The 23749-nt window shown below is 43.2% G+C and overlaps 1 protein-coding gene and 6 non-coding genes across 7 annotated transcripts in view; 3 read left to right on the top strand and 4 right to left on the bottom strand.

The window, feature by feature from the left end:
- Positions 1 to 3267: 3267 nt before the first annotated feature.
- Positions 3268 to 3339, bottom strand: trnah-gug. Its single transcript has one exon. It is a non-coding gene; the product is annotated as a tRNA-His (tRNA).
- Positions 3340 to 8255: 4916 nt separating this feature from the next.
- trnak-uuu lies at positions 8256 to 8328 on the top strand. Its single transcript has one exon. It is a non-coding gene; the product is annotated as a tRNA-Lys (tRNA).
- A 2576-nt stretch (positions 8329 to 10904) lies between these two features.
- trnah-gug lies at positions 10905 to 10976 on the bottom strand. The gene has a single exon. It is a non-coding gene; the product is annotated as a tRNA-His (tRNA).
- A 1727-nt stretch (positions 10977 to 12703) lies between these two features.
- On the bottom strand, positions 12704 to 12775 carry trnah-gug. Its single transcript has one exon. It is a non-coding gene; the product is annotated as a tRNA-His (tRNA).
- Positions 12776 to 14282: 1507 nt separating this feature from the next.
- On the top strand, positions 14283 to 14355 carry trnak-uuu. Its single transcript has one exon. It is a non-coding gene; the product is annotated as a tRNA-Lys (tRNA).
- A 4523-nt stretch (positions 14356 to 18878) lies between these two features.
- On the bottom strand, positions 18879 to 18951 carry trnav-aac. Its single transcript has one exon. It is a non-coding gene; the product is annotated as a tRNA-Val (tRNA).
- A 344-nt stretch (positions 18952 to 19295) lies between these two features.
- The window catches only part of clec4m.L (C-type lectin domain family 4 member M L homeolog), a 29388-nt gene continuing 24934 nt past the window's right edge, over positions 19296 to 23749 (top strand). The window contains exon 1 of the mRNA XM_018253654.2: positions 19296 to 19503. Within this exon, the coding sequence (XP_018109143.1) occupies positions 19343 to 19503 (161 nt within the window). The 5' untranslated portion in view covers positions 19296 to 19342. The remainder of the gene's footprint in view (positions 19504 to 23749) is intronic.

Raw genomic sequence — 23749 nt, 5'->3', positions numbered from 1 at the left:
TCTACTGTGGACCTCAGGCAGTAAGTACTTTTTTTCTTTCTTTAACAGATCCATCCATCAGTGTCTGGCTGAGAAGGTGGCCTTTAAAGTGAGTCAGGTTTAAAGGCTAGGGCCTGCTGAAATCTGCAGACTGATTTTAGACCCTGACCACTAGAGAAACTTCTTGTTAGCTCCAGGAGCAAACAGACATATATTGATTTCGGCTCGTAATGCAAAGTCTCACGTTTCTTCTGAAAAATCTACGCAGGGTCGGACTGGGCCGGCGGGTAAAAATCCGGTGGCCCAGATCTGCACCCAGATTTGCAGGATTCTCCCTGCCACAACCTTCATTTTGCAGGTGGCCGCAGCATAACGATGTGTTTGCATGCGTGCGTTAATGCACATGCCTGCTGTGCAGCAGCGACGCAGCAGGGGGGCCCTGGACAGTAGCCCTGATGGGCCCCCCAGTCTGACAGGATTTCTGCCCTGTCTGGCCCTAGCCGAAGGTTTTACTGTCAAAGGTTTTCTGACTTGTGCAGGTAAAATATCACTTATTCCCTGCTGCTGCTACTGCAGTACCCCAAACAGCCAGTCCTCGGTTCAAATGAGGCCAATGAGCTGCATGTTGCCCCTATATTTTTGCCATCCTAGGCCTGGGCCTTTGTGACCTGCCCACAAATCAGGGTCTGTATGTTTTATTTAAAAATGAAGGAAGAAAAAAACCTTGTTTGTGCAAGTCAGTGATTGTGACTTTTTTTCTCCTTTAAAAATGGCTGGGGCCCTGTGTACTTGCAAAGTGGTCTCACGTCCCTATTTATATAAAGATTTAATACAATCTATTCATTCAAAATGCGATTATTGCCTAATTCATTAAGAAAAAACAACCAAAATAATTCAAATATGAGGAGAAATGTTTTTGTCACCTATTTTATGTTGGCAGTAAGATAAGATAAGGTACTTTCTTTCTATAATATGGTATAAAAGACACACTTTTGTTTTTTCTTGTTTATCAAATTGGTAATTGGAATTTTTAAATCGACTAGTATCCTATGGTTAGTAGACCATAAACGTAGCCTGTACTCTGACAATAGGCTGCTAATCCCCATGGTTATGCTAATGAGCACCCATACAGAGAATTAATGAAGATTGAATGGAGACTGAAAGAAACAATGCAGAGGAGAAGAGCTGAGGACAGGGGGAGGAGGTATAGTGGCAGTGTCGGACTGGGGGGCCCGGGGCCCACCGGGACTTTTGTCAAGGGCCCCCTTGCTGAGCCGCACCTTACCGTGCAGTGCGCTCCTTTCCTTCTGTGCGGTGCTGGCGCGCATGCGCAGACGGCACGGCGCTCCGGCTTTTTTTTTATTTTAAATAACACGATTGGGGGTCTGGCCCGGCGGGGGCCCATGACGGGTCGGGGCCCACCGGGTTTTTTCCCGGTTTCCCGCCGGGCCAGTCCGACCCTGTATAGTGGGAAAAAAGTTGGGGGGGGAGTGTAATGAAAAATTCTCAAAGCTGTCACAAACTATTTTTCTTTCACCAAAAATGAAAGTGGAGGCCGAATGGAACTTTTGGTAGATTTTTGTTTCTGATTATGTAAAATGTACTATTTGCTTTGCACCAAATTCCTCTCCTTCTTTACACATTTAAAATGAAATGCAACATCACCAAGGCTGCCATTAGAAATCACAGGGCTCTGTACAAAAAAGAAAGAAAAGCGGCTGGGTGGCATGCCGCCCCTCATATTTTGCTGCCCTATGCCCAGGCTTTTGTGGCCTCGCCCCAAATCCATGCCTGGTGTAGGGTTGCCACCTGGCCAGTATTTTACCTGCCTGACTGGTAAAAATTATGCTTGACCCCAATGTTATTAATAGGGAAAAAAAATCAAAATATACAGGAAGGCCGGTATTTTATTCCAAAAAAGGTGTCAACCGAAGCCTGGTAGCTTAGGGTCTTTTTGCAGCTTTGCGACTTTGGCTCCTTTCAAGGCTTTGAGTATCTGCACTGCTTTGGGACTTCAACTTTGGCTCCTTTCATGGCTTCAGGTCTTTTTGCGGCTTTGGGACTTCGACCCTTCGGGACTTTGACACTGTTAATGGGGGCCCAGCTATTACGAAAAGTGCCCAGGCCCGGTACAAATGTACCCCCTGTGCCCCCCTGATGGTGGCCCTGAACATCACACATGGGCACACTGGCTCTCAGCCTTTATACTTTTGCAGGCTGAAAGAAGGGGATCCACTCTGTGTCCCTGGTCAATTGATTTGAATCTGATATGCCTGCATGGGTGCACACACAGCGGAGGGCAGCCCAAAGCTTTCTGGCAAATTCCAGAGGGGCTGCTGTAAGATGCAGGGTTGCACTGGGCTGGTGGAACACCTGGAATAAACCTGCTGGGCCCTTGTAGGCCCCACCAACCCAGACCCGCTCCCTGCCCACCCCTACTGGGCCCCATTGCACCACATCTAGAAGAATAAAAGGTACAAGGATGGTAGCAGAGCAGCTTGGGTGGGGAAGGGGTGTTTGCATCTGGGATGGGGGGCTGGGGGTGTGGGGACCATTGAATCAGCAACCCCCATGGGCCCAGGAGCGCTAGTCTGACACTGGTAAGATGCCACTGACTATTATTGAGATGGTGGGGGCTGTTTAAGCCTCTGTGTACTTGAAATGCCAGGGCCTATTTTGACTTCCAGGCCTGGTCCCCCTGTACAAATCCCATAAATATTGCTACAATCTGCATGTAGCCTCAGTCAACTCAGCATTGCCGATACCCACCTCTGATGTCATGACCCTGCCCCCATACATTCACCCACAAGGTCACTGCTCTGCCCCTTAAAGGAACAACTTCTTATAAAAAGAAAAATAACAAAATATTGATTTAAAAAAGATACAACATAAAAAATGTGATCAATATAGTAAGCCAAACACTAGCACCTGATGAAGGACATATCTGTCCGAAACATGTTGTGACTGAATAAAATACACAGAAGCTGATTTGGTTCTCCAGAGTTCAATTTTATTTTTATCTTAATAAGCCAAACATGTCATCTATAAAGGCTGGAGTGAACAGATGCCTAACGTTATAGCCGGAACACTACTTCCTCTTTTGTAGCTCTCAACCTCTTGTCTTGAATGGGAACATGAAACGTAACTGTTCAGTTAGTTCCTAAACCTGTGTACTCTGAACAGTTTTTGCAGTATTGCTCACCTAGTTATTGTCTTTTGCTGCTTTTATATTTTCCTACATATGCCTTTGTTTTTTTTTTTTTGAAAAAAATATGTTAAAAAAAAACATGCCGTGACCCGGATTCGAACCGGGGTTGCTGCGGCCACAACGCAGAGTACTAACCACTATACGATCACGGCGAGCCACACTTCCAGACATGCTTTCATCTTGACTCAAACTTACATACATTAAATACTTGCTTGAAAGGGTGTTCACCTTTAAATTACAGTGATTCTGTCATGATTATTATGGTGTTGTTTATATTTCTAAATTATACTGCTTATAATACAAATAATTCACTGTACTATATATTTTATTCCTGAACCAACAAGTGTATATAATATTGGTGTGTGGGCAGCCAGCACTTCACAATGGAACTACTTTCATATAAACTATTGTTTCTCTTACTTGTAATGTAAGGAGTTGTAGTGGAACTTGAATTTTTACTTTTGAACACTATTCTCATATCTATCAGGGAACTGTTATCTGGTTACCTTCCCACTGCTGAAGGGCTGCTGGTGGTGGGGAAAGGGAGGAGGTGATATTACTTCAACTTAAAGAGCAGCAGTAAAGAGTGACTGAAGTTTATCAGAGCACAAGTCACATGACTGGAGGCACCTGGGAAACTAACAACATGTCTAGTAGTATGTGCAGGCCGGCCCGATACCCGCAGGACCTGCAGGTCGGGTGGGTTCATTCTGACCTTGCACCACCTTCCGAATGCTGGCTTCTGACTTCTGGGTTGAACTTTTATAAATGCACGCCTGCGTGCCCCGCCCCTTTTGTGACATCATTGGTGGGGCAGGTCGGATTGGCTCTATAAAAGGAACCCGGAAGTTGGGCTCAGTTAGATGCGGGTTGAGGGAGGGCAGGTTAGCAATTTCAGCAGTCTGGTTGCTAGGGTCCAAATTACCCTAGCAACCATGTACTGAAATATGAATAGGAAAGGTCTGAATAGAAAGAGGAGTAATAAAAAGTAGCAATAACAATACATTTGTAGCCTTACAGAGCATTTGTTTTTAGATGGAGTCAGTGACCCCCATTTAAAATCTGTAAACAAGGCAAATAATTCGAAAACTATAAAAAATGTAATGGCATAAACCTCGAGCACTCACCCGCACCTGTCCCACGGGTCCAGGCAGCAACTGTGCTGCAACCCAAATCTGTCCCCAGATCCAGACAAACTTGGTAAAAGTATAAGCAGTGGAACGGAGCACACGGTGGTTGGAAAAATTAAAACAGTATTTATTGAATATCCATTAAAAACATGAGTTCATTTCATGGATGTAACATCTCCCGGCGTTTCGTGGCATCTCGCCACTTCCTCATTAGCCTCACCTATTAAAAACATTTAACCATTTAACCCACAAGGGGTAACGTTTTATAACTATATTAGTTACACCTGGTGTCTCAGTTACTCCACTAGTATCCAGATTTAAACTAATCTGCAGGAGTGTAAGTGCCACTGACACAGCCAAGGCAAATACAGATACAAATATCGATACATTGTTCCATATGCACTTATTAGAGGTACTACAACATATGTTCCTTTAAGTTGCCAAATCTAAATCTCAAAAGATAAATATCACACCATTTAGTAAGCACCTAACTAGCCAGCGCTTAACATCAATTTCTGGGTGACATTTAATATAGGGGTTATATTTACAAGAATAAATTATGTGACCAAGTACTGTATCCACTCACAAAATTAAACTAAATCAATAAAATACAATAACTATATCCTATACAATTGGTACATTGGCAAACGCATATATAAGGAATGCACTAATTACAAGAGCAAGTTAACTCCCACTCTCTGTTGAGGCCCCCATAATTCTCAGTGGTCTTTAGTTGGTGTATCCAATAACCCTCCAACCTCCGAAGTTTTTGGTCCAAATCACCCTTCCTCACATCTCTAGGAGGTTTATCTATAATTTGAAAGGTGAGACATTCACCACCCTGATGGTTTTCAAGTAGATGTTTCCATATAGCCGATTTCGAGTCTGCATGGTCAGTCGCTGACATATCTCTAAAGTGCGGGTACTCGCCATTCTAATGGTTTTGCCCACATATTGGGCCCCGAATCTACAAGTCACCTAATAAATGACTCCTTTCGATATACAATTAAAATATTGCTTGATGTTATAAGTAATCCCTGTCACTGAGCTTTGGAACATATTGGAGACCTTCATCAATGAGCATGTCTTACACCTTGTACGTCCACATTTATATACACCCTTATATTTTAACCATGTAGTGGTGTCACTCTGTCCCTTGGTGGTAAATACATTTCTGGAAATATGAGATGCCAAATTTTTTCCTCTCTTATATACAAAAGAGGGTGTTTTGTCAAGGATCTTACAGAGTAGCGGGTCCTGTAAGAATATCCTCCAGTATTTGTTAATGCTCCTCCTAATAGAATAAGCATCACGGCTATAGGTTGTACAAAAAAGGACACCAGACTGCCCTTTGTAATCTAATGGCCTATCTTGTTTATAGTTAGGCTTAACCTTAGGAAGCAGAAGTTTCCCTTGGTCAGCTTGAACCACCTTCTCAGACATAGGCCATTTTTATGTCATGGAAACTATAGCCCCCTCTCTGCAAAGCGGTCCCACAGCAACATCACTTGTTCATTGAAGCTATCCCAGGAGGAACATACACGCCGCAACCATAGAAATTGACCCACTGGGATGCCCCTCAAGCACGGCCCTGGATGGCAACTCCGTGCATGAAGCAGAGTGTTGATAAGTTAAATATTAGGTTGCTTACCTCCCCCTGCACCAGGTGTATTCGCTGTCCCGGTGGTAGGCTGGTTTCTCCCACGTCCTACATGCTCTCTGCCTCTTGCCGCCTCTCCTCCACTGCCTAAAAAACTTGAAGGAGTTGCAATGTCTGTGCCGGTTTCCTCTGCAGATGATCCGGTGGATTGTGTGGCTTCTTCTGGATCGCGTGATGCACCTTTCTCCCTGTAGCGGTCATGTGGTCTCCACTCCATGCTCTGGTCCACATATATATGTGGACTTTAAAAGGACATTAATTGGATGAGACACACCTACACGAATGATGTCATAGGGGTGGGGTGTTGGAGTGAATTTAAGGATTAATTGGGCTCACTTGTGGAACCTGATGAAGGGTGCAAACCCCCCGAAGCATTGTTCTGTACTTGCAGTGGTAAAACTGGCTAAAATAAAGGATTATTTGCACAGCAAGAAGCCTATGACTAAGTGTCCCACTGACACAGAACGCGTTAGGCGAGAGATGTTTGTATAAATAAAGGTTATCCATTTTTATCCATTGACTTTTGGTTTGATCTATATGTGGCTTACCTGAGTGCCTTGAACCTATACTTGTTTGCTTGCACACTGATTAGAGGAAGGGCACATTCCCATGTTTAAATTACGGCCACTGTACTGGTATAAATCAGGGGACCATTGTATACACCCACACCAAGGAACAATTGATCCCATTGAAAGATTTTGCTACTTGCAGCACGGAAAGTGATGTTTACTGCCTCAAATGCCCTTGTAGGACAAACATCAAAGACAATTAAAATTAGATTTAATGAACACAAAAACTATAAACCGTAAACAAAGAACAAAAAAGTGAAACGGAAAAAAGTATAAAAGAGAGACAATACTAGCTAAATATTTCTATGAACAGAGGCACACTGTCAGCCAAATGTAAATATTGGAAACAGTGGAGGCAAAAACAAAAATTATTGTTACAAAGAGAGAGTTTCTGGATTTGGAGGTTGGAAACAGTGTATCCAAAAGGTCTCAATGGGCAGTGGAATTTGGGTTGCTTCCTGTAATATACAAAATGTAACAATATGTTTGACTTTTAAACACTGATCTAATACTTTTAAATTGTATTCACAGATAACCGGCTGGGAATTGTATACATGTACGAGTAATGATAATTTGCCCAGTTGGTAATGTATAGCTTTCCTACAATTTTTCACAGATACAAATGTGAGTAGTATATGATTGAACTCAGAGATGGAACTAGGTGGTGGCGGGCCCTGGTGTGAGCCGTGCAGCCGGGCCCCGCCCCCCACCCTCTTCCGTGGGTGCTGCAGCCGCTTCTGTTGGCACGTGACTGCCGGGGGGCCCTGCGGGGGTAAGGGCCCTGGCCCAATTGCACCCCCTGCTCCCCCGGTAGTTACGCCACTGATTGAACTATAACTCTATGCAATGTCTATACAAATACATGTGGACTTTAAATGGACATTAATTGGATGAGACACACCTACACAAATGATGTCATAGGGGTTGGGTGTTGGAATGAATTTAAGGATTAATCGGGTTCACTTGTGTGACGTAGGGAGGTGCAAACCCCCGAAACGTTGATCTGTACTTGGAGTGGTAAAGCTGTCTAAAATAAAGGATTATTTGCGCAGCAAGAAGTGGTGAAGTGCTTGCCTTTCCTGTGAATAGATTATCACACATTTCATGCTCATAGGGTTCAAGTGTAAACAGTTGGGGTAAATTAGTGGTTCATGCAGTGGCGTAATTAGCTATTACTGGACCCCCCAGCAAACTAATTTTGGGGTCCCCCAACATATGCAGAGGATTTCCTTTTTTACCAAAATATGTTGAAATTGCTCATTAATTAGGGCCTCATGGGGCCCATGTAGCTCCCCTGCAGCCTCTTCCTTTGTAGTTACACCCCTGCATGCAGTATTGAAGCACTGCTGAAATGTGCTGAACAATATCATTAAAAGTATAAATGTACAATAAAAAGGTCAGTGTATCGGTGCTACATACTGTCTGAAGTTCTCTGTTTGTTTTATATCAGCTATAGGCTTCCTTTAGCTACATTAGATCTTAGCAAAAATTATTATTTAGTAAAATTTGCCTGCATTCCAGTTACACAGAAATCTATGAACTAAATGAGTTACTGCTTCTATGCACAGTATAATAGTCCTTTACACTTGATAAACAACTGGTAGAGCTTGAAACAAGTGATAAATGCACTTTTTTAGCCACAAGTAATTCTTATGCAAAAGTTTTGTTTTTTTAGGGTGCAATGTGGTAGAAACAAAACAGGTTTCAGGGCCCGGATAGCTCAGTCGGTAGAGCATCAGACTTTTAATCTGAGGGTCCAGGGTTCAAGTCCCTGTTCGGGCGTTTGTTGTTTTTACCGTCCCCACCAATCATTATTATAAATGTATTGGATGGTATGTAGCACTGTATAAATACAATTACTACAGAGAAAATGGAAACAATGGAAAATAACATAAAATGATTTGTTTAAAATGGACTCTATGAGAATCTTCACATAATTTGATCTTTCTGGATAAGTGATCCTACGGGGATACGTTAAGCATTAAATGTGTATACAATTGTGTTTAATTAAAGTTGGATCTGAATTGTTTGACTTTAATAGAGTGACAAGATGCAGGCCTAGGAGTTTTGCATCTTGGAGTTGTGAATTTGTAAGCAACTTGTTTATTTGTAGTGTATCTCGTTCTGTTGCTTATCGACTGTCCTAAGCTGAGTCAGTTATCTTTCCTCTGGATCTCAAGTCATGTCAATGTCATATCGCCTAAGAACAGAGAACCTGGAACGTCCTAGTGCAGGGACCCCCAACCTTTATTACCCGTGGGCCACATTCCAAAGTAAAAATATTTGGCAACATAAGCAGGAAAAAAAATCGCTAGGGTACCAAATAAGGATTGTGATTGGCAGATTAGTTGCCCCTATGTGGACTGGAAGCCTACAGGAGACTCTGTTTGGCAGTGCACCTGGTTTTTATGCAGAAAAACTTGCCTCCAAGCCTGGAATTAAAAAAAAATCACCTGCTTTGAGGCCACTGGGAGCAACAGCCAAGGGCTTGGTGAGTAACATGTTGTTCACAAGCCACTGGTTGTGGATCACTGTTCTAGTATACGTCATGGAACATGGACTAAGGGCAGAGACACACGCTGCTATTTTGGGAGATTAGTAGCCCAGCAACAAATCGCTTCTTCTTCGGGCGACTAATCTCCCCAAACTGCCTTCCCGCTGGCTAGAATGTAAATCGCCGGCGACGTTTCCTTGTGAACAGGGGTGATCCTGGCCCCTCCGCTGCCTGAGGCAGCAGCAGTTGCTGCTGCCCCCCCTCCCCCGGAAATTCTCTCTTAAAGTACCAGGAGCAGCATTTTTGCTGCCCCTGGTACCTAGTGGGCCGCTGCCTCAACTTGCCTCATTGGCGAAGCACCCCTGCTTGTGAGGCAAAGATGACAAAAGATGTGACCAATGTCTACTCATATATAGTTTACTATGGGTGAATCGTTCCTTCAAACAATCGATAAGCCAGTAGGATGGTTCAAAGAGCGCCAACTAATAGCAGTAGTGATGAGCGAATCTGTTTTGTTTTACTGCAAAATTTATGAAACTGGGGAAAAACCGTGAAATGCATTGAAGTCAACGGGCGTCAACATTTTTTAAAAATGTTTTTTACACGTGCAACAATTTGTCTCGCTCCTAATGCGTTAAAGTCAATGGGAGTATTTTTCTTGTGGCAATGTTTTTTGTCTCTGCGACTTTTTTGGTCAAAAACATTAAAGTCAACGGGCATTATATCTTATGGTAACTTTTTTTGTCCAATTACATAAAAGTCAATGGGTGTTTTTTTTTTATGGTGACTTCTTTGTCCAAATGCATTAAAGGAGAAGGAAAGGCTTCATGCACTTGGGTGCCAAATGTTAGGCTCCCCCAAGTGATTGTATTGACTTACCTGACACCATAAAGTCAATGGGCATTTTTTCTTATGGTAACTTTTTTTATCCAAATGCATTAAAGTCAATGGAAGTTTTTTTTTATGGCGACTTTTTTGTCCAAATGCATTAAACGAGAATGAAATACTTCAGGCACTTGTGGGTGCCAAATGTTAGGCACCCCCAAGTGATTGTATTGACTTGCCTGAAACCCTGGGCCTATCAGCAGAAAACTGCACTGGCCCGGGGTTATACCAGTGAGCACCACGGAGCGATCCTCTTCCGTTTCCTCCTTCTTCGCGCGGCTGCGCATTAGAGTGATAAACCGAACTTTAACTAAAAAGTTGGCGATTTCGGCTATAACTGCGCATACGTTTGCCCTGGGAAATTTGAAGAAAGAAGAAGCCGGAAGAAGATCGCTCTGTGGTGCTCACTGATAAAACACCAGGCTGGAGCAGTTTTCTGCTGATAGGAGCACCGGCCTGGGGTTTCGGGAAAGTCAATACAATCACTTGGGGGTGCCTAACATTTGGCACCCCCAAGTGCTGGAAGCCTTTCCTTCTCCTTTAAAGTCAATGGGCGTTCTTTTCTTATTGCAACTTTTTTTGTCCAAATGCATTAAAGTCAATGGGTATTTTTCTTATGGCGACATTTTTTTCTCAACGACTTTTTTTTGCAGTGAATTTTTGCGAAAAAATTTGAACATGGCGAAATGCGGAATTTTGCCGCCAATCCATGGCTGGTAAAAAAAATTTGCTCATCACTAATAGCCAGTTTAAGATGGCTTTTGGCGTTCCCAATAAATTTTTGCAATCAAAGAATACTGCTGTGGATTTGTCCTGCACTTTGATTTCTCTTCTGATTGACTCAGGATACCCCGCAGAACAACTGGACCAAGCAATTAAATGGTGAGCTGCAGCCTATCTATATTTAATAGACCAGCTTAAGATGGAACAGGATGCTAAACCAGGCAGTTACGTTTAACTTAACCATGTCTAAAACAACTGCCGTGACCCGGATTCGAACCGGGGTTGCTGCGGCCACAACGCAGAGTACTAACCACTATACGATCACGGCGAGCCACCACACTAGGTGCAATCTCTCAGCTTGGTGTGGTAGACCCCATGGCAGATTCTTAATATCACACATACATACAAAGGTGAATTAATAGCTGTTTATCAGAACAAAACTCCTCCTGCTATATCATGTTTAAAGGAACATGTTATAACACTCGGATTAGAAAGATTATAAACAAAAATAAATGGTACCATATACTGGTCTGCTATTTAATTGATATTGGTTACCAGACCTGGCACTACTGTACATGTTATTTTATTGCTCCCATTTTAAAACTGGGCATGATATAATTAACTGGACCCAGTGGAGCATTAATATTACCTGGGGAGCTGGTTAGTACTCATGTCATTGACTCCTGCCTCTATCTCTCAAGACAAGACACACTATCAGCACTTTACTACTTGCTCGCCATAGTAGCATGCGCCACTATTAATTCTCTGAATTCCTCATATTAAGTTAGTCGGTCAGATGGATTATTCCCTTCTACTCACTGGAATAACCATTAGTGATGTGCTGGCTGGCCGATACCCAACCTGGGTACACTATTTGCTAGTATTCTGCTTGCTCTACCGGCCCGCGACCGTACACTGCTGGCTTCTGGCTTTCGGTTTTATAGGCACGCACCCGCCTGCTCCAAGTTGCTGCAAAGGAGGGGGATATTTTTAAATTCCTGGCTTGGAGGCAAGTTTTGGAGGCCGAATCTCCTGAAGGGAGCCAAAGAAAAAGACACTAAATTTCAACTCAATACCGATGGTCTTTTAAAAAAAAAAAAACTTTTATGGGGGAGGCCCTGTCCAACTTTTTAAATTTATATATATATATATATATATATATATATATATATATATATATATATATATATATGGGTTCATGAGTTCATGGGTGTATTTTGACTAGTGAAGGTAACCCATCCCCCACTCGTGACCACGTGCGTTGCCCTCCGGCTTGCTTCGTTAATAATTGTGTGACAGTTCCACAGGCTCAGCGATCCCCTGCCTGAGCTCAGCACGTAGTAATAGTATAACCCATGTGATACTTTGGCAGCTACAAGTACAAAGCTTCATGTAGCACAGGCTGACACACAGTTGTTTCAATTAATTTCTTGTAAATTAAGAAAGTAGAAATGCTCCGAAAACAAACCATAGTATGTCTAGTAATAGCAGTAGCGATGGGCGAATCTGTTTCGTTTTGCTGAAAATTTGCGAAACGTGAAAAAAAACGTGAAACGCATTGAAGTCAACGGGCATCAAAATCTTTTACACGTGCAACAATTTTTCTCGCTCCAAATGTGTTAGAGTGAATGGGAGTTTTTTTCTTGATGAAACGTTTTTTGTCTCTGAGGCTTTTTTGTTCAAACACATTAAAGTCAATGGGCGTTTTTTTATGGCGACTTTTTTGTCCTAATGCATTAAAGGAGAAGGAAAGGCTTCGTGCACTTGGGGGTGGCTAAAATTTGGCAACCCCAAGTGCATGAAGCCTTTCGTTCTCCTTTAAAGTCAGTGGGTGTTCTTTTCATATTGCAACTGTTTTGTCCAAATGCATTAAAGTCAATGGGTATTTTTTCTTATGGTGATTTTTTTGAAAAAAATTGAAGATGGCAAATGAGAAATTTCGCCACGAATCCATGGCTGGTAAAAAAAAATTGCTCATCACTAATAGCCAGCTTAAGATGGAAAAGGATGCTAAAAAAAACAGTGGCATTTAAATTAACCAATTTATAAAACATCTGCCGTGACCCGGATTCGAACCGGGGTTGCTGCGGCCACAACACAGAGTACTAACCACTATACGATCACGGCGAGCCACCACACTGGGTGCAGTACTCTTTGCCCTGTGGTAGACATCATGGCAGATTCTTAATATCACACATACATACAAAGGTGAATTAATAGCTGTTTATCAGAACAAAACTCCTCCTGCTATATCATGTTACTGGAACATTTTATAACACTTGGATTAGAAACATTAGAAACAAAAGTAAATTGTATCTTATATACGCTGCGTCTGCATCCGACAGTCGTGTCACGTCGGATCAACGTTGCGACTTCATCCGACATTTCCATTACTTACCTTATTCCACCGCATGCGATTTGACGCCGGCGTTTTGTCGCAGCGCGTTGGGTCATGCCGAAAATTCAGTGGTGTAACTACCGGGGGAGCAGGGGGTTCGTTTGCGCCCAGTGTCGGACCCCTCTCCTGACCATTTGTTTGTTAAAAAAAAAAAAATTCTTTAGGCGCCGCGCTGCGCCATCTGTGCATGCGCACAGCAACATTCATACAGAGCCCTGAGCGGCGCCTTTCAAGCAGGAGCCTTCAGCCGCGCCGTCACGCAGTGCGCATCACAGTATGGGGTCGAGGGGAGGCCCTGGACAGTAGTCCCGGTGGGCCCAGGGCCCGCACCCCCTCGGGCCCCCCTGGCAGCTAGCACGCAACCATTTCCAGGAGATTCCAGACATAAGGAGGGGGCGGGGGGCCCGGCTGCACTTCCTGCGCCAGGGCCCGCCCCCTCTAGTTACGTTACTGCGAAAACTTCTGTGTAGTCCTACCCTTAGGGTTGCCATCTGGTCGGTATTTTACCGGCCTGGCCAGTAAAATTGATGATTGATCCCAAAGTTATCAATAGGGAAAAAAAATAAATAAATAGGAAGGCCGGTATTTGCCAGTATTTTTTTCCAGAAAAAGTGGCAATCCTATTTACACTGAACACCAATGGTCTTTAAATAAAAAAAAAATACACACAAAAAACAAAAAAAACTTTTATGGGGGAGGCCCTGACCAAATTTTACAAAAAAAAACCCTTTTATATATATTTTTATGGGTGTATTTTGACTAGTGAATGTAACCCATCCCCCGCTAATGACCACGTGCCTTCCCCTCCCCTCTTTACAAATCCCTCACTCTTCACAAGGCTTAAAGGCAGAATAGAGCTGCAATGTGGACTGTGTTATGCAAGAGGGTATTCTATTCACTTTATTAATTGTGTGACAGCTCCACTGGCTCTGCGCCCCCCTGCCTGAGCTCAGTACAGTAGTAACAATGTGATACTTTGGCAGCTACAAAGCTTCATGTAGCACAAGGTGACACACAGTCGTTTCAATTAATTTCTTGTCGCCTCAAATATACAGTAAATGAAGAAAGTAGAAATGCTCTGAAAACAAACCGTAGAATGTCTGCTATGTTAGTAGTGCAGAGGGGGGTGGATGACATGGCAAAATCCAATGCTAAGCCGTAATTGGTTTAGAAAAAGTCCCATAGAAAATCAGCTGAACAAGAACTTATGAGAGCTGAGTTAACACAATCAGCAGAGCCCGGATAGCTCAGTCGGTAGAGCATCAGACTTTTAATCTGAGGGTCTAGGGTTCAAGTCCCTATTCGGGCGTATCATTTTTTTTTTTTTTCTTTTCATAAAAAATTACCGGATGACTACAATATGCTGGAAGCTTTATCAGGTTTTATTTGTGCTGCTTCATAAGACCATAAAAATGTATTTTCTGCTTGTTATTGAATGTCTTGTGAGATGCTGTGTAAATAATGAGTATTTAAGAAACAATTTACTGAATCAAAGATATAGCTAAAAAATATACTTTTTCGATGCAAATAATTAAGAAGATGCATATGCCACCATATCATATCTATTTCAGTTACCACTCTCTTAAAGGAATAGTTCAGTATAAAAATAAAACTGGGTAAAAGACCAGAAGCTACGAAAGGAGCCGAAGTTGAAGTCCTGAAGCCAAGAGTTCAGTTCTACTACATGTGGAGTGTCAGACTGGGATACCGGGGGGCCCACCAAAAAAACCTTACATCATGGGGCCACCAAAAATTTTTAGATCAGGGGCCCACTCTCAGTACTATTTTCTTTCTCACCTCACTCAACCTCTATTCACCTAGTCTCTTTTCTTTACATACTATAATCTATTAGTCCATCTATTTAGCCTCTTTGTTCTCATAGAAATAAGGAATGGCCATGAAATAGGCCAAATATATATATAGAGGCACGAGGGCCCCAGACACCCGAGCCCACCCGGCAGAGCGTGACTGGAAGTAAAAAGCTGCCCGGGCAAGCACAAGTGCACACACATAGACACACACAGACACACACATACACAAAGACACACATACACCCCCCCCCCTCTACTTGGAGCTTCTTGTTCACAGAAAGCAGGGGCAGGAACTCTAGCATCTCACTTTTTGATTTCCCGGCACCTCCCAACTCGTCCGCTGCACAATGAAAGGGGCCTGGTCGTTGGTCTTTCCCCTAACTGATGGCCAATCATAGAAGGAGAAGGAGTAGAGAGGGCGGAACGCATGGCTGCTCGGTATGAAGCAGAGCAGCACAGTGCATTCTGTAGTCTCTACCCATGACCCAGCAGCTGCGATAACCACATGATTGCGGCTCAGACGGGCACAAATTGGCCCATTTCACTGGTAAATGGAGCACACTTCGGGCATTTGTCCGGACTAACAGATTGCCAGTCTGGGCCTGCCACCGGGAGTTTTTCTGGTATCCCGGTTGGCCAGTCTGACACTGCCAATGTGTGTGTTTTTTTTAAACCCCTGGTCACCAATGAATTATTTTAATACTTTATAGGCCCCTGCCCACAATGGTTTTTTTAAAAAAAATATTCTCTGAGGCCCCAAAGTTTCTTTTTTTAATATATATATTTTTATTGTAATTTTCTCTTTTTTACAATACAGTAATGTACAGATTAGCTGATAATAATTGTTCAAAGTGGCTCACTAAGATGTCCGCCTTTTTCCTAGATCAACAACCATATTATGTATGAGTAAGTTTTCCCCTTTCCAATCCTTCTCCATTTTCAATATCATGTTTCCTATTAGTGTCTCACTTTATGTAGTGGCTATCGAACATATGCTGAGAGAGAGAGGACATATCTAGTCCATGGGATGTGGCCCAAAATGCCCAGGGTTGCCGTATTTGTAAAAATTTATTTTTTTAACTTATAAGGGGGTCCTGACCATCAATGGCTTTTTATAACTTGTGGGGGGGGGGTTACCATTTTTGGTGCTGATGTCTGTGTGGTCTGGAGGTGGGCAACATCTGGGGTGGGGCTTGGGGACTGGCGAATACATGAATACTCATGTATTCAAACGTTTCGGGCCTCGTTGGGGCCTTTATCAAGGATCCTTGATAAAGGCCCCAACGAGGGCCGAAACGTTGGAATACACAAGTGATGTGTCAATAAATCTGTTTGACTAAACTGCTGGAGTGCTGGTCCATTTTGAACTGTGGACATTATACTTTGACCGTGCACCCACCATTGACCAGTGTAAGAGTCCAGGTACTTTTGGAATTTTTATTTATATATATATATATAGAGAGAGAGAGAGAGAGAGAGAGAGAGAGAGAGAGAGAGAGAGAGAGAGAGAGAGAGAGAGAGAGAGAGATGTTAACTGCTATAGTTAGTTAGCTGCCTGAAGCTATCTTACACCATACACGTGGAGATTTAAAGGGGACCTGTCATCCTAAGAAATCATTCCAAATTATTTTCTTTTGGGTTAGTCAAACAGAATAAACTTTACTTACATTGTAAAAATTATTCAAATCTCATTTCTTTCCATTTTGGAATTACACAACTCCAGCAAGCAGGCAGCAGCCATCTTGTGAACGTTTGCCTTTTCAAGCTATGCATCAAGCCAAAATCTTTTTCATGCACCAGAATGGAGAACCTGATGCACATGCCCATCCCTGACTACACAATCAGACAGTGAGGAGGGAGAGGGGATGTAAGTATTGCAGTGACAATTAGGAAGTGCAGGATGGAAAGTGAAAGTGATTGTCTAGTGGGGCAGTCCATGTATGATTGACAGTTGGGACTTTTAAATAGCTTTATAACAGGAATAGATATTATGATTAAAAAATAATTTGGGCTTTGTGTTTATTTGAATTGGATAGTTATAAAACAGATTCTTATGTCTGGTGACAGGTCCCTTTTAAGATGACAATTTGGGCCTTTCAAAGTGATTTGCCAGTTTATCTGCCCATGTATAAAGTTCTCCAACAGGCCCATCTGACTGATATCTAGGCCAAGGGCCAAATAATCAGATCAGCCAGATATTTCTTACCTCAAGGTGGGCATATTGGTGAATGAGCAGAGCCAACAAAGAAAGGGAGGCTTTGTTGGGCTTAAGGTGACCCTATAAGATATTCATATAGTAAACTATTATATGCTGTCTCCTAATCCAGTATTATCTCCACATACTATGGATATCAGTCAGTTTGAGGATTGGCAACGTTTAAAGTCCGACGCTGCACCTACCCTGCCTACCCCTAGTTCTGACCCTGGGTGCCTGATCACTGTGAATACAGAGGCAGCAGCGGCATGAGCACCGAGAACTTTATACTTTTAACAGAAAAATGAGTAATACAAAGTAACAATAACAATAAATGTGTAGCCTTACAGAACATTTTTAGATGGAGTCAGTGACCCCCATTAGAAATCTGGAAAAAATCAGAATTTGAAGGCAAATAATTGGAAAGTCGCTATTTACTTGGGGGTGCCAAAAGTTAGTATTTACTTACCAACACCCAGGGCCAGTGCTCCTATCAGTAGAAAACTGCACCGGCCCGGGATTCTTCCGGTGAGCACCACGGGGGCGATCGGCTTCCAGCTTCTTTATTTTCGTTATCTTTAACGAAGAAGCCGACTATTTCGTTCTACTGCGCATGCGACTGCCCGGGAATTTTGAAGACAGCAGAAGAAGGAAGCCGATCTATACGTGGTGCTCATTGGAAGAACCCTGGGCCGGTGCAGTTTCCTACTTATAGGAGCACCGGCTAGGGTTGCCACCCGGCTGGTATTTTACAGGCCTGGCCGGTAAAAATGATGATTGATCCCAATGTTATTAATAGAAAAAATCCTGACAAAGGGAGGGTTAATCCCCCCCGAAACGTTGATGCACAGGTGGTCACTTTAAATAAAAGGGGTAAGCTCCCCACCTGCAACATACATGGTGTTGTGCTATTCTCTTAAATCTTCTACATTAATAGAAAAAAACCCATAAATATATAGGAAGGCCGGTATTTTTTCCAGAAAAGTTGGCAACCCTAGCACTGGCCCAGGGTGTCAGGTAAGTAAATGCGATCACTTGGGGGTAGGGTTGCCTGGCCGGTATAAATGTTGCTTGGAGACAATGTTATTAATAGGGAAAAACCCTAAAAATATAGGATAGCCGGTATTTTTTTTACAGCAAAGGTGGCAACCCTACTGTGGCCCCCCTTAGTCGCTGACTAACTCAGAGTTAGAGAGCTGAAAAGCAGGAAGTAGTGTTCTGGCTATTATGTTAGACATCCAGTCACTCCAGCCTTTATACATTACATTTTTGGCTAACTAACTATATTAGAAACATTTTTTATTTTGCACAGCCTATCTATTTACCCAGTTTTTATTTTCACACTGAACAAGGGCAGAAGGGCAGAGACACACACTCAGATTCAGGAAGATTTAGTTGCCCATTGACAAATCGCCTCTTCTTCGGGGCGACTAATCTCCCCGAACTGCCTGCCGCTGGCTAGAATCTAAATCGCCAGCGGGATGGCACTCGGAGAACTTCATTTTCCGAAGTCGCCCAAAGTTTCCTCGTGAGGCAACTTCAGACGACTTTGGAAAACTAAGTGAACTGTTAGCCATTTAGATTCTAGCCAGTGGGAGGCAGTTCTGGGAGATTAGTCGCCCCGAAGAAGAGGCGATTTGTCAATGGGCGACTAAATCTTCCCGAATCTGAGCGTGTGTCTCTGCTCTACGGCAGGGAAATACAGTAACTCGGCAATAAACAACTTTGATACAGTTGGGAGGCATGTAGTAAAAATTATACATATTTCTGCCAAAGCAGAAGCTATAACACTGACATTATATAAAATTAAGACGGAAAAAGGTGATGTGTTTCTGCCCGGTCTCGAACCGGGGACCTTTCGCGTGTTAGGCGAACGTGATAACCACTACACTACAGAAACTTCCTGCTTCACCAGCCTTGTGTAACACTTATAGACAGTTATAAACGCACAAAATGCTTTGAACTTCTTTTTTTTATTTCTAGTTTCTACAGAGGTCATTGAAAGTGAAGGAACGAATTGATCAGTTCCCAGGAGTCACTTTATCACCTCACAGCAGAAATCACATTCTACAGAAAAACATATAAAGTACCCGGATGTCTGTGAAGGAAAGGGCAGCGGGTTTATTCTTATCCCAGAATGCATTTCGTTGACAAGCCAGAGACCGACCAATGACCGATCTATCTGAAATTGCAAGTCTCGCTGGTGGTTGAAGCTTGGCTAGTGCGTTTTGGCTACGCCTACTCTATGGTTGTCGGCGGACCAATGAGCTTCCGGGCTTCTTTTGACATTAATGCGGAAGTGCGCCGTGTCCATGGAGATTATGTCTGCTCTTGCGTCTGCCGCGGAAAACTCTGGCATCTCAGGGACACCGGTGTTATCATGGCTCCCAGACAGTGTCCTGCTGGAAGTTCTGAGTTTCCTGTCTATCAGGGACCTCGTCCGCTCCGGACGGTAAGGGGAGGGGATTTAGGAGGCGTTTAAGGAACATGGACATGAATGTAACAGTGTGTAACAGCAATAGCATTTCCCTTATACATGTGTCTTAATGCATTTGTTTTATTTATTGTTTCTCACGTGCCATACACACACAGATATGTATATATATATATATATTATACACACACACACAGATATATATATATATTATACTCACACACAGATATGTATGTATATTATACACACACACAGATATATATATATATATTATACACACACACAGATATATATATATATATATATATATATATTATACTCACACACAGATATATATATATATATATATATATATATATATATATATATATATATATATATATATATATATATATATATATATATATTATACACACACACAGATATATATACAGATCATGCCGCATAGAGAAGCTCACCACCCCCTTATTTGGGTACCAGGAATCATTTGTACACGTTGTGGGTGGAGCCTGAGTCAAGAACTGAAAAACCTGTGGATCCCCAACAAATTCCAATCACTCTCAGAATCAGTGGGTGCAGGGAGTTGAGCTGGAGCTGAAGTAGGAGGAGCCAACATATTTGGGATATTTATTAAATGCTGTGCAGGGGGCAAAGTGCGAAGAACAGGTGCAATTCAGCCCATGTATCACGGCCTCTGCTCTAGACAACTCAGTCACCTGCCCCCCCCCCAAGGACAAGAAGTGAAGCTGCCCAGCTTGGGAATTATTAAGATGCCAGAAGACCACAGGACTATGTTTTCACAACAGCACTGCACTTTGCAGCAGGATTTTAATATGTTGGTGTGACATTTAGCTCAGAGAAACCCATGGAACTAGTCCTCTTTGTTTTGTCTAGTGGGTGTTTCATCTAGCGAGGGGTATCCGTCTAGCGAGGGGTATCCGTCTAGCCAGGGGTATCCGTCTAGCCAGGGGTCTCCGTCTAGCCAGGGGTCTCCGTCTAGCCAGGGGTCTCCGTTCCTAGCCAGGGGTCCTCCGTCTAGCCAGGGGTCTCCGTCTAGCCAGGGGGTCTCCGTCTAGGCCAGGGGTCTCCGTCTAGCCAGGGGTATCCGTCTAGCCAGGGGTATCCGTCTTAGCCAGGGGTATCCGTCTAGCCAGGGTATCCGTCTAGCCAGGGGTATCCGTCTAGCCAGGGGTATCCGTCTAGCCAGGGGTATCCGTCTAGCCAGGGGTATCCGTCTAGCCAGGGGATCCGCTAGCAGGGGTATCCGTCTAGCCAGGGGTATCCGTCTAGCCAGGGGTATCCGTCTAGCCAGGGGTATCCGTCTAGCCAGGGGTATCCGTCTAGCCAGGGGTATCCGTCTAGCCAGGGGTATCCGTCTAGCCAGGGGTATCCGTCTAGCCAGGGTATCCGTCTAGCCAGGGGTATCCGTCTAGCCAGGGGTATCCGTCTAGCCAGGGGTATCCGTCTAGCCAGGGGTATCCGTCTAGCCAGGGGTATCCGTCTAGCCAGGGGTATCCGTCTAGCCAGGGGTATCCGTCTAGCCAGGGGTATCCGTCTAGCCAGGGGTATCCGTCTAGCCAGGGGTATCCGTCTAGCCAGGGGTATCCGTCTAGCCAGGGGTATCCGTCTAGCGAGGGGTATCCGTCTAGCGAGGGGTATCCGTATCCATCGAGCAAGTGTATCCACCTAGAGAGTGCAGGCTCGGACTGGCAATCTGTGGGTTCTGGCAAATGCCAGAGGGGCTGCTATAAGGTGCCATAGAAAGTCAGTATTTAGTGGGCTGGTGGGGGCTGTTTGGGCCTCTGTGTACCTGAAATGCCAGGGCCTATTTTAATTCTCTGGACCTGAGGGAGTGTATTCATCTAGCGAGTGTATCCATTTAGTGAGTGTATCATCTAGCGATGAGCCAACCGATATCAGCCAGCTTGTTGATTGGCCAAGATGGAAAATTTTGATTTTGGTTATCTTTGAAACTGCCCGAACATTGGCCAGGGTGCACTGCTGAATCGTCCGATACAGATAGAATTCTATTGTTTCTACCTGACGATTGAGCTCTTAATGTCTGTAATGAAAACAAATTATATTTCCTGCGACCAATGAACAAAAGGACTCCATTTAATCTGCATCATCATCATTATTGTGCTGCCGTAGGTCTGGAGTGACATAATACCCATTGCTCCTCTGTGTGTTGTTTTGTTTATAAGGAAGGAACGCTATAACTAAATGAGTCACAAGATAGTCTGACTCCTTAAAGGGATGATTATTAGTATGTTATAGAATGGCCAATGCTAAGCAAGTTTTCAATTGGTATTCAATATTTATTTTTTTATAGTTTTTCAATTATTTGCTGTTTTCTTTTGATTCTTTCCAGCTTTCAAATGGGGGTCGCTGACTCCACCTAAAGACCAAATGCTCTGTATTGCTACAAATGTATTGCTATTGCTACTTTTTATAACTCGTCTTTCTGTTCAGGCCTTTCCTATTCATGCTCCAGTCTCTCAAATCACTGCATGGTTGCTAGGGTAATTTAGACCCTAGCAACCAAATTGATGAAATTGCAAACTGGAGAGCTGCTGAACCAAAAGCTAAATAACTCAAAAACCACAACTAAAAAATGAAAACCAATTGCAAATTGTTTCAGAATATCACTCTCTACATCATACTAAAATTAAATTTTAAGGTGAACCGAGCCATTACGTAAAGAGGTTTTATTGCATAGAAACATATTACATCATACTATTGAATTCCTTATTATCCAACTGGCTGACTGCACTTTATTTGCAACATTCTAAGGACTTGCGTCACTAACTGTTTGTAAACTGTAACCTATTTCTGATGGGCCTCAGATTCAGTTGGCAGTCCACATCACAGGTTAGCTTTTGAAATAATTAGGCTTCCTTTTAATTACTATTGTCCATTATAAAAAAAAAAAAAAAAAGACAATGTCTGGCATTAGACTAAGGACTGACTTAGTTGCTCCTCGCATTGCCACCCATTCATGCACATATTCCAAGTTATCCATTAAAGGTGTCACATAAGACTGTACCTCCTACACACGATATTAAACCAATGTTTTCCATTTCTGGGAAACAAATCAATCTGTAAGAGCTTTACAGGGGTTCACCTTCCAAACACTTTTTTTCAATTCAGTTGTTTTTAGATTGTTCCCCAGAAATAAAGACTTTTTTCAATTACTCTCCATCATTTATTTTTTACTGTTTCTCCAAAAGTTTAAAGTTGAATGTTTGAGTCTGGCTGCTCAGTAATTCAGGTGCAGATTCTGAACAATTTTACATTTAGGGCTAGTCCACACGGGGAGATAGCGACGTGTTTGCGGTCGCGGCGACAAAGCGCCGCGACAGTCGCCGCGACCGGCGCAGGCGACAGTTTTGTATGGGCGCCTATGTAAAAACGCCTGTGCTAACCACACGAGGCGATGCGCTGATGCGCTTTTCAACAGTTGCCTGAAAAAGCCTGGCGAGGCATTTTCAGGCGACTGTTGAAAAGCGCATCGCCTCGTGTGGTTAGCACAGGCGTTTTTACATAGGCGCCCATACAAAACTGTCGCCTGCGCCGGTCGCGGCGACTGTCGCGGCGCTTTGTCGCCGCGACCGCAAACGCGTCGCTATCTCCCCGTGTGGACTAGCCCTTAGTTGATACATTTCTCAGCAGCATCTCTGGAGTATTAGCAACTATTGTATCAATTCTATCAGCTGCCTGTAATGAAACCCAGAGATTCTGCTCAGCAGGGACAAAGATAAGAAATGTATCAACTAAATGTATCCATTTAGAACAGTTTACCGGGTCGGCGACACCCCCCTCTCTGAGCTGCTTCAGAAGGTGAAAACTGACACTTTACACTTCAATATTAGAAAACGGTCACATATAAAAAATAGAAAGTAATTGGAAAAAGTCTTTATTTCTGGTGATCTATCTGAAAATAACTTGTTGTTTGAAGGTGAATCAGATTCTGAACAATTTTGCAACATTTAGTGGATACATTTCTCAGCAGCATCTCTGGAGTATCAGCAACTATTGTATCAATTCTAACAGCTGCCTGTAATGAAACCCAGAGATTCTGCTCAGCAGGGACAAATATAAGAAATGTATCAACTGAATGTATCCATTTAGAACAGTTTACCTGGTCGGCGACACCCCCCTCTCTGAGCTGCTTCAGAAGGTGAAAACTGACACTTTACACTTCAATATTAGAAAACGGTCACACATAAAAAATAGAAATTAATTGGAAAAAGTCTTTATTTCT

The sequence above is a fragment of the Xenopus laevis genome, chromosome 3L (genome assembly GCF_017654675.1).
Source record: "Xenopus laevis strain J_2021 chromosome 3L, Xenopus_laevis_v10.1, whole genome shotgun sequence".
NCBI lineage: Eukaryota > Metazoa > Chordata > Amphibia > Anura > Pipidae > Xenopus > Xenopus laevis.
The sequence above is the reverse complement of the archived record's forward strand: the minus strand, read 5'-3'. Positions and strand labels throughout refer to the sequence as shown.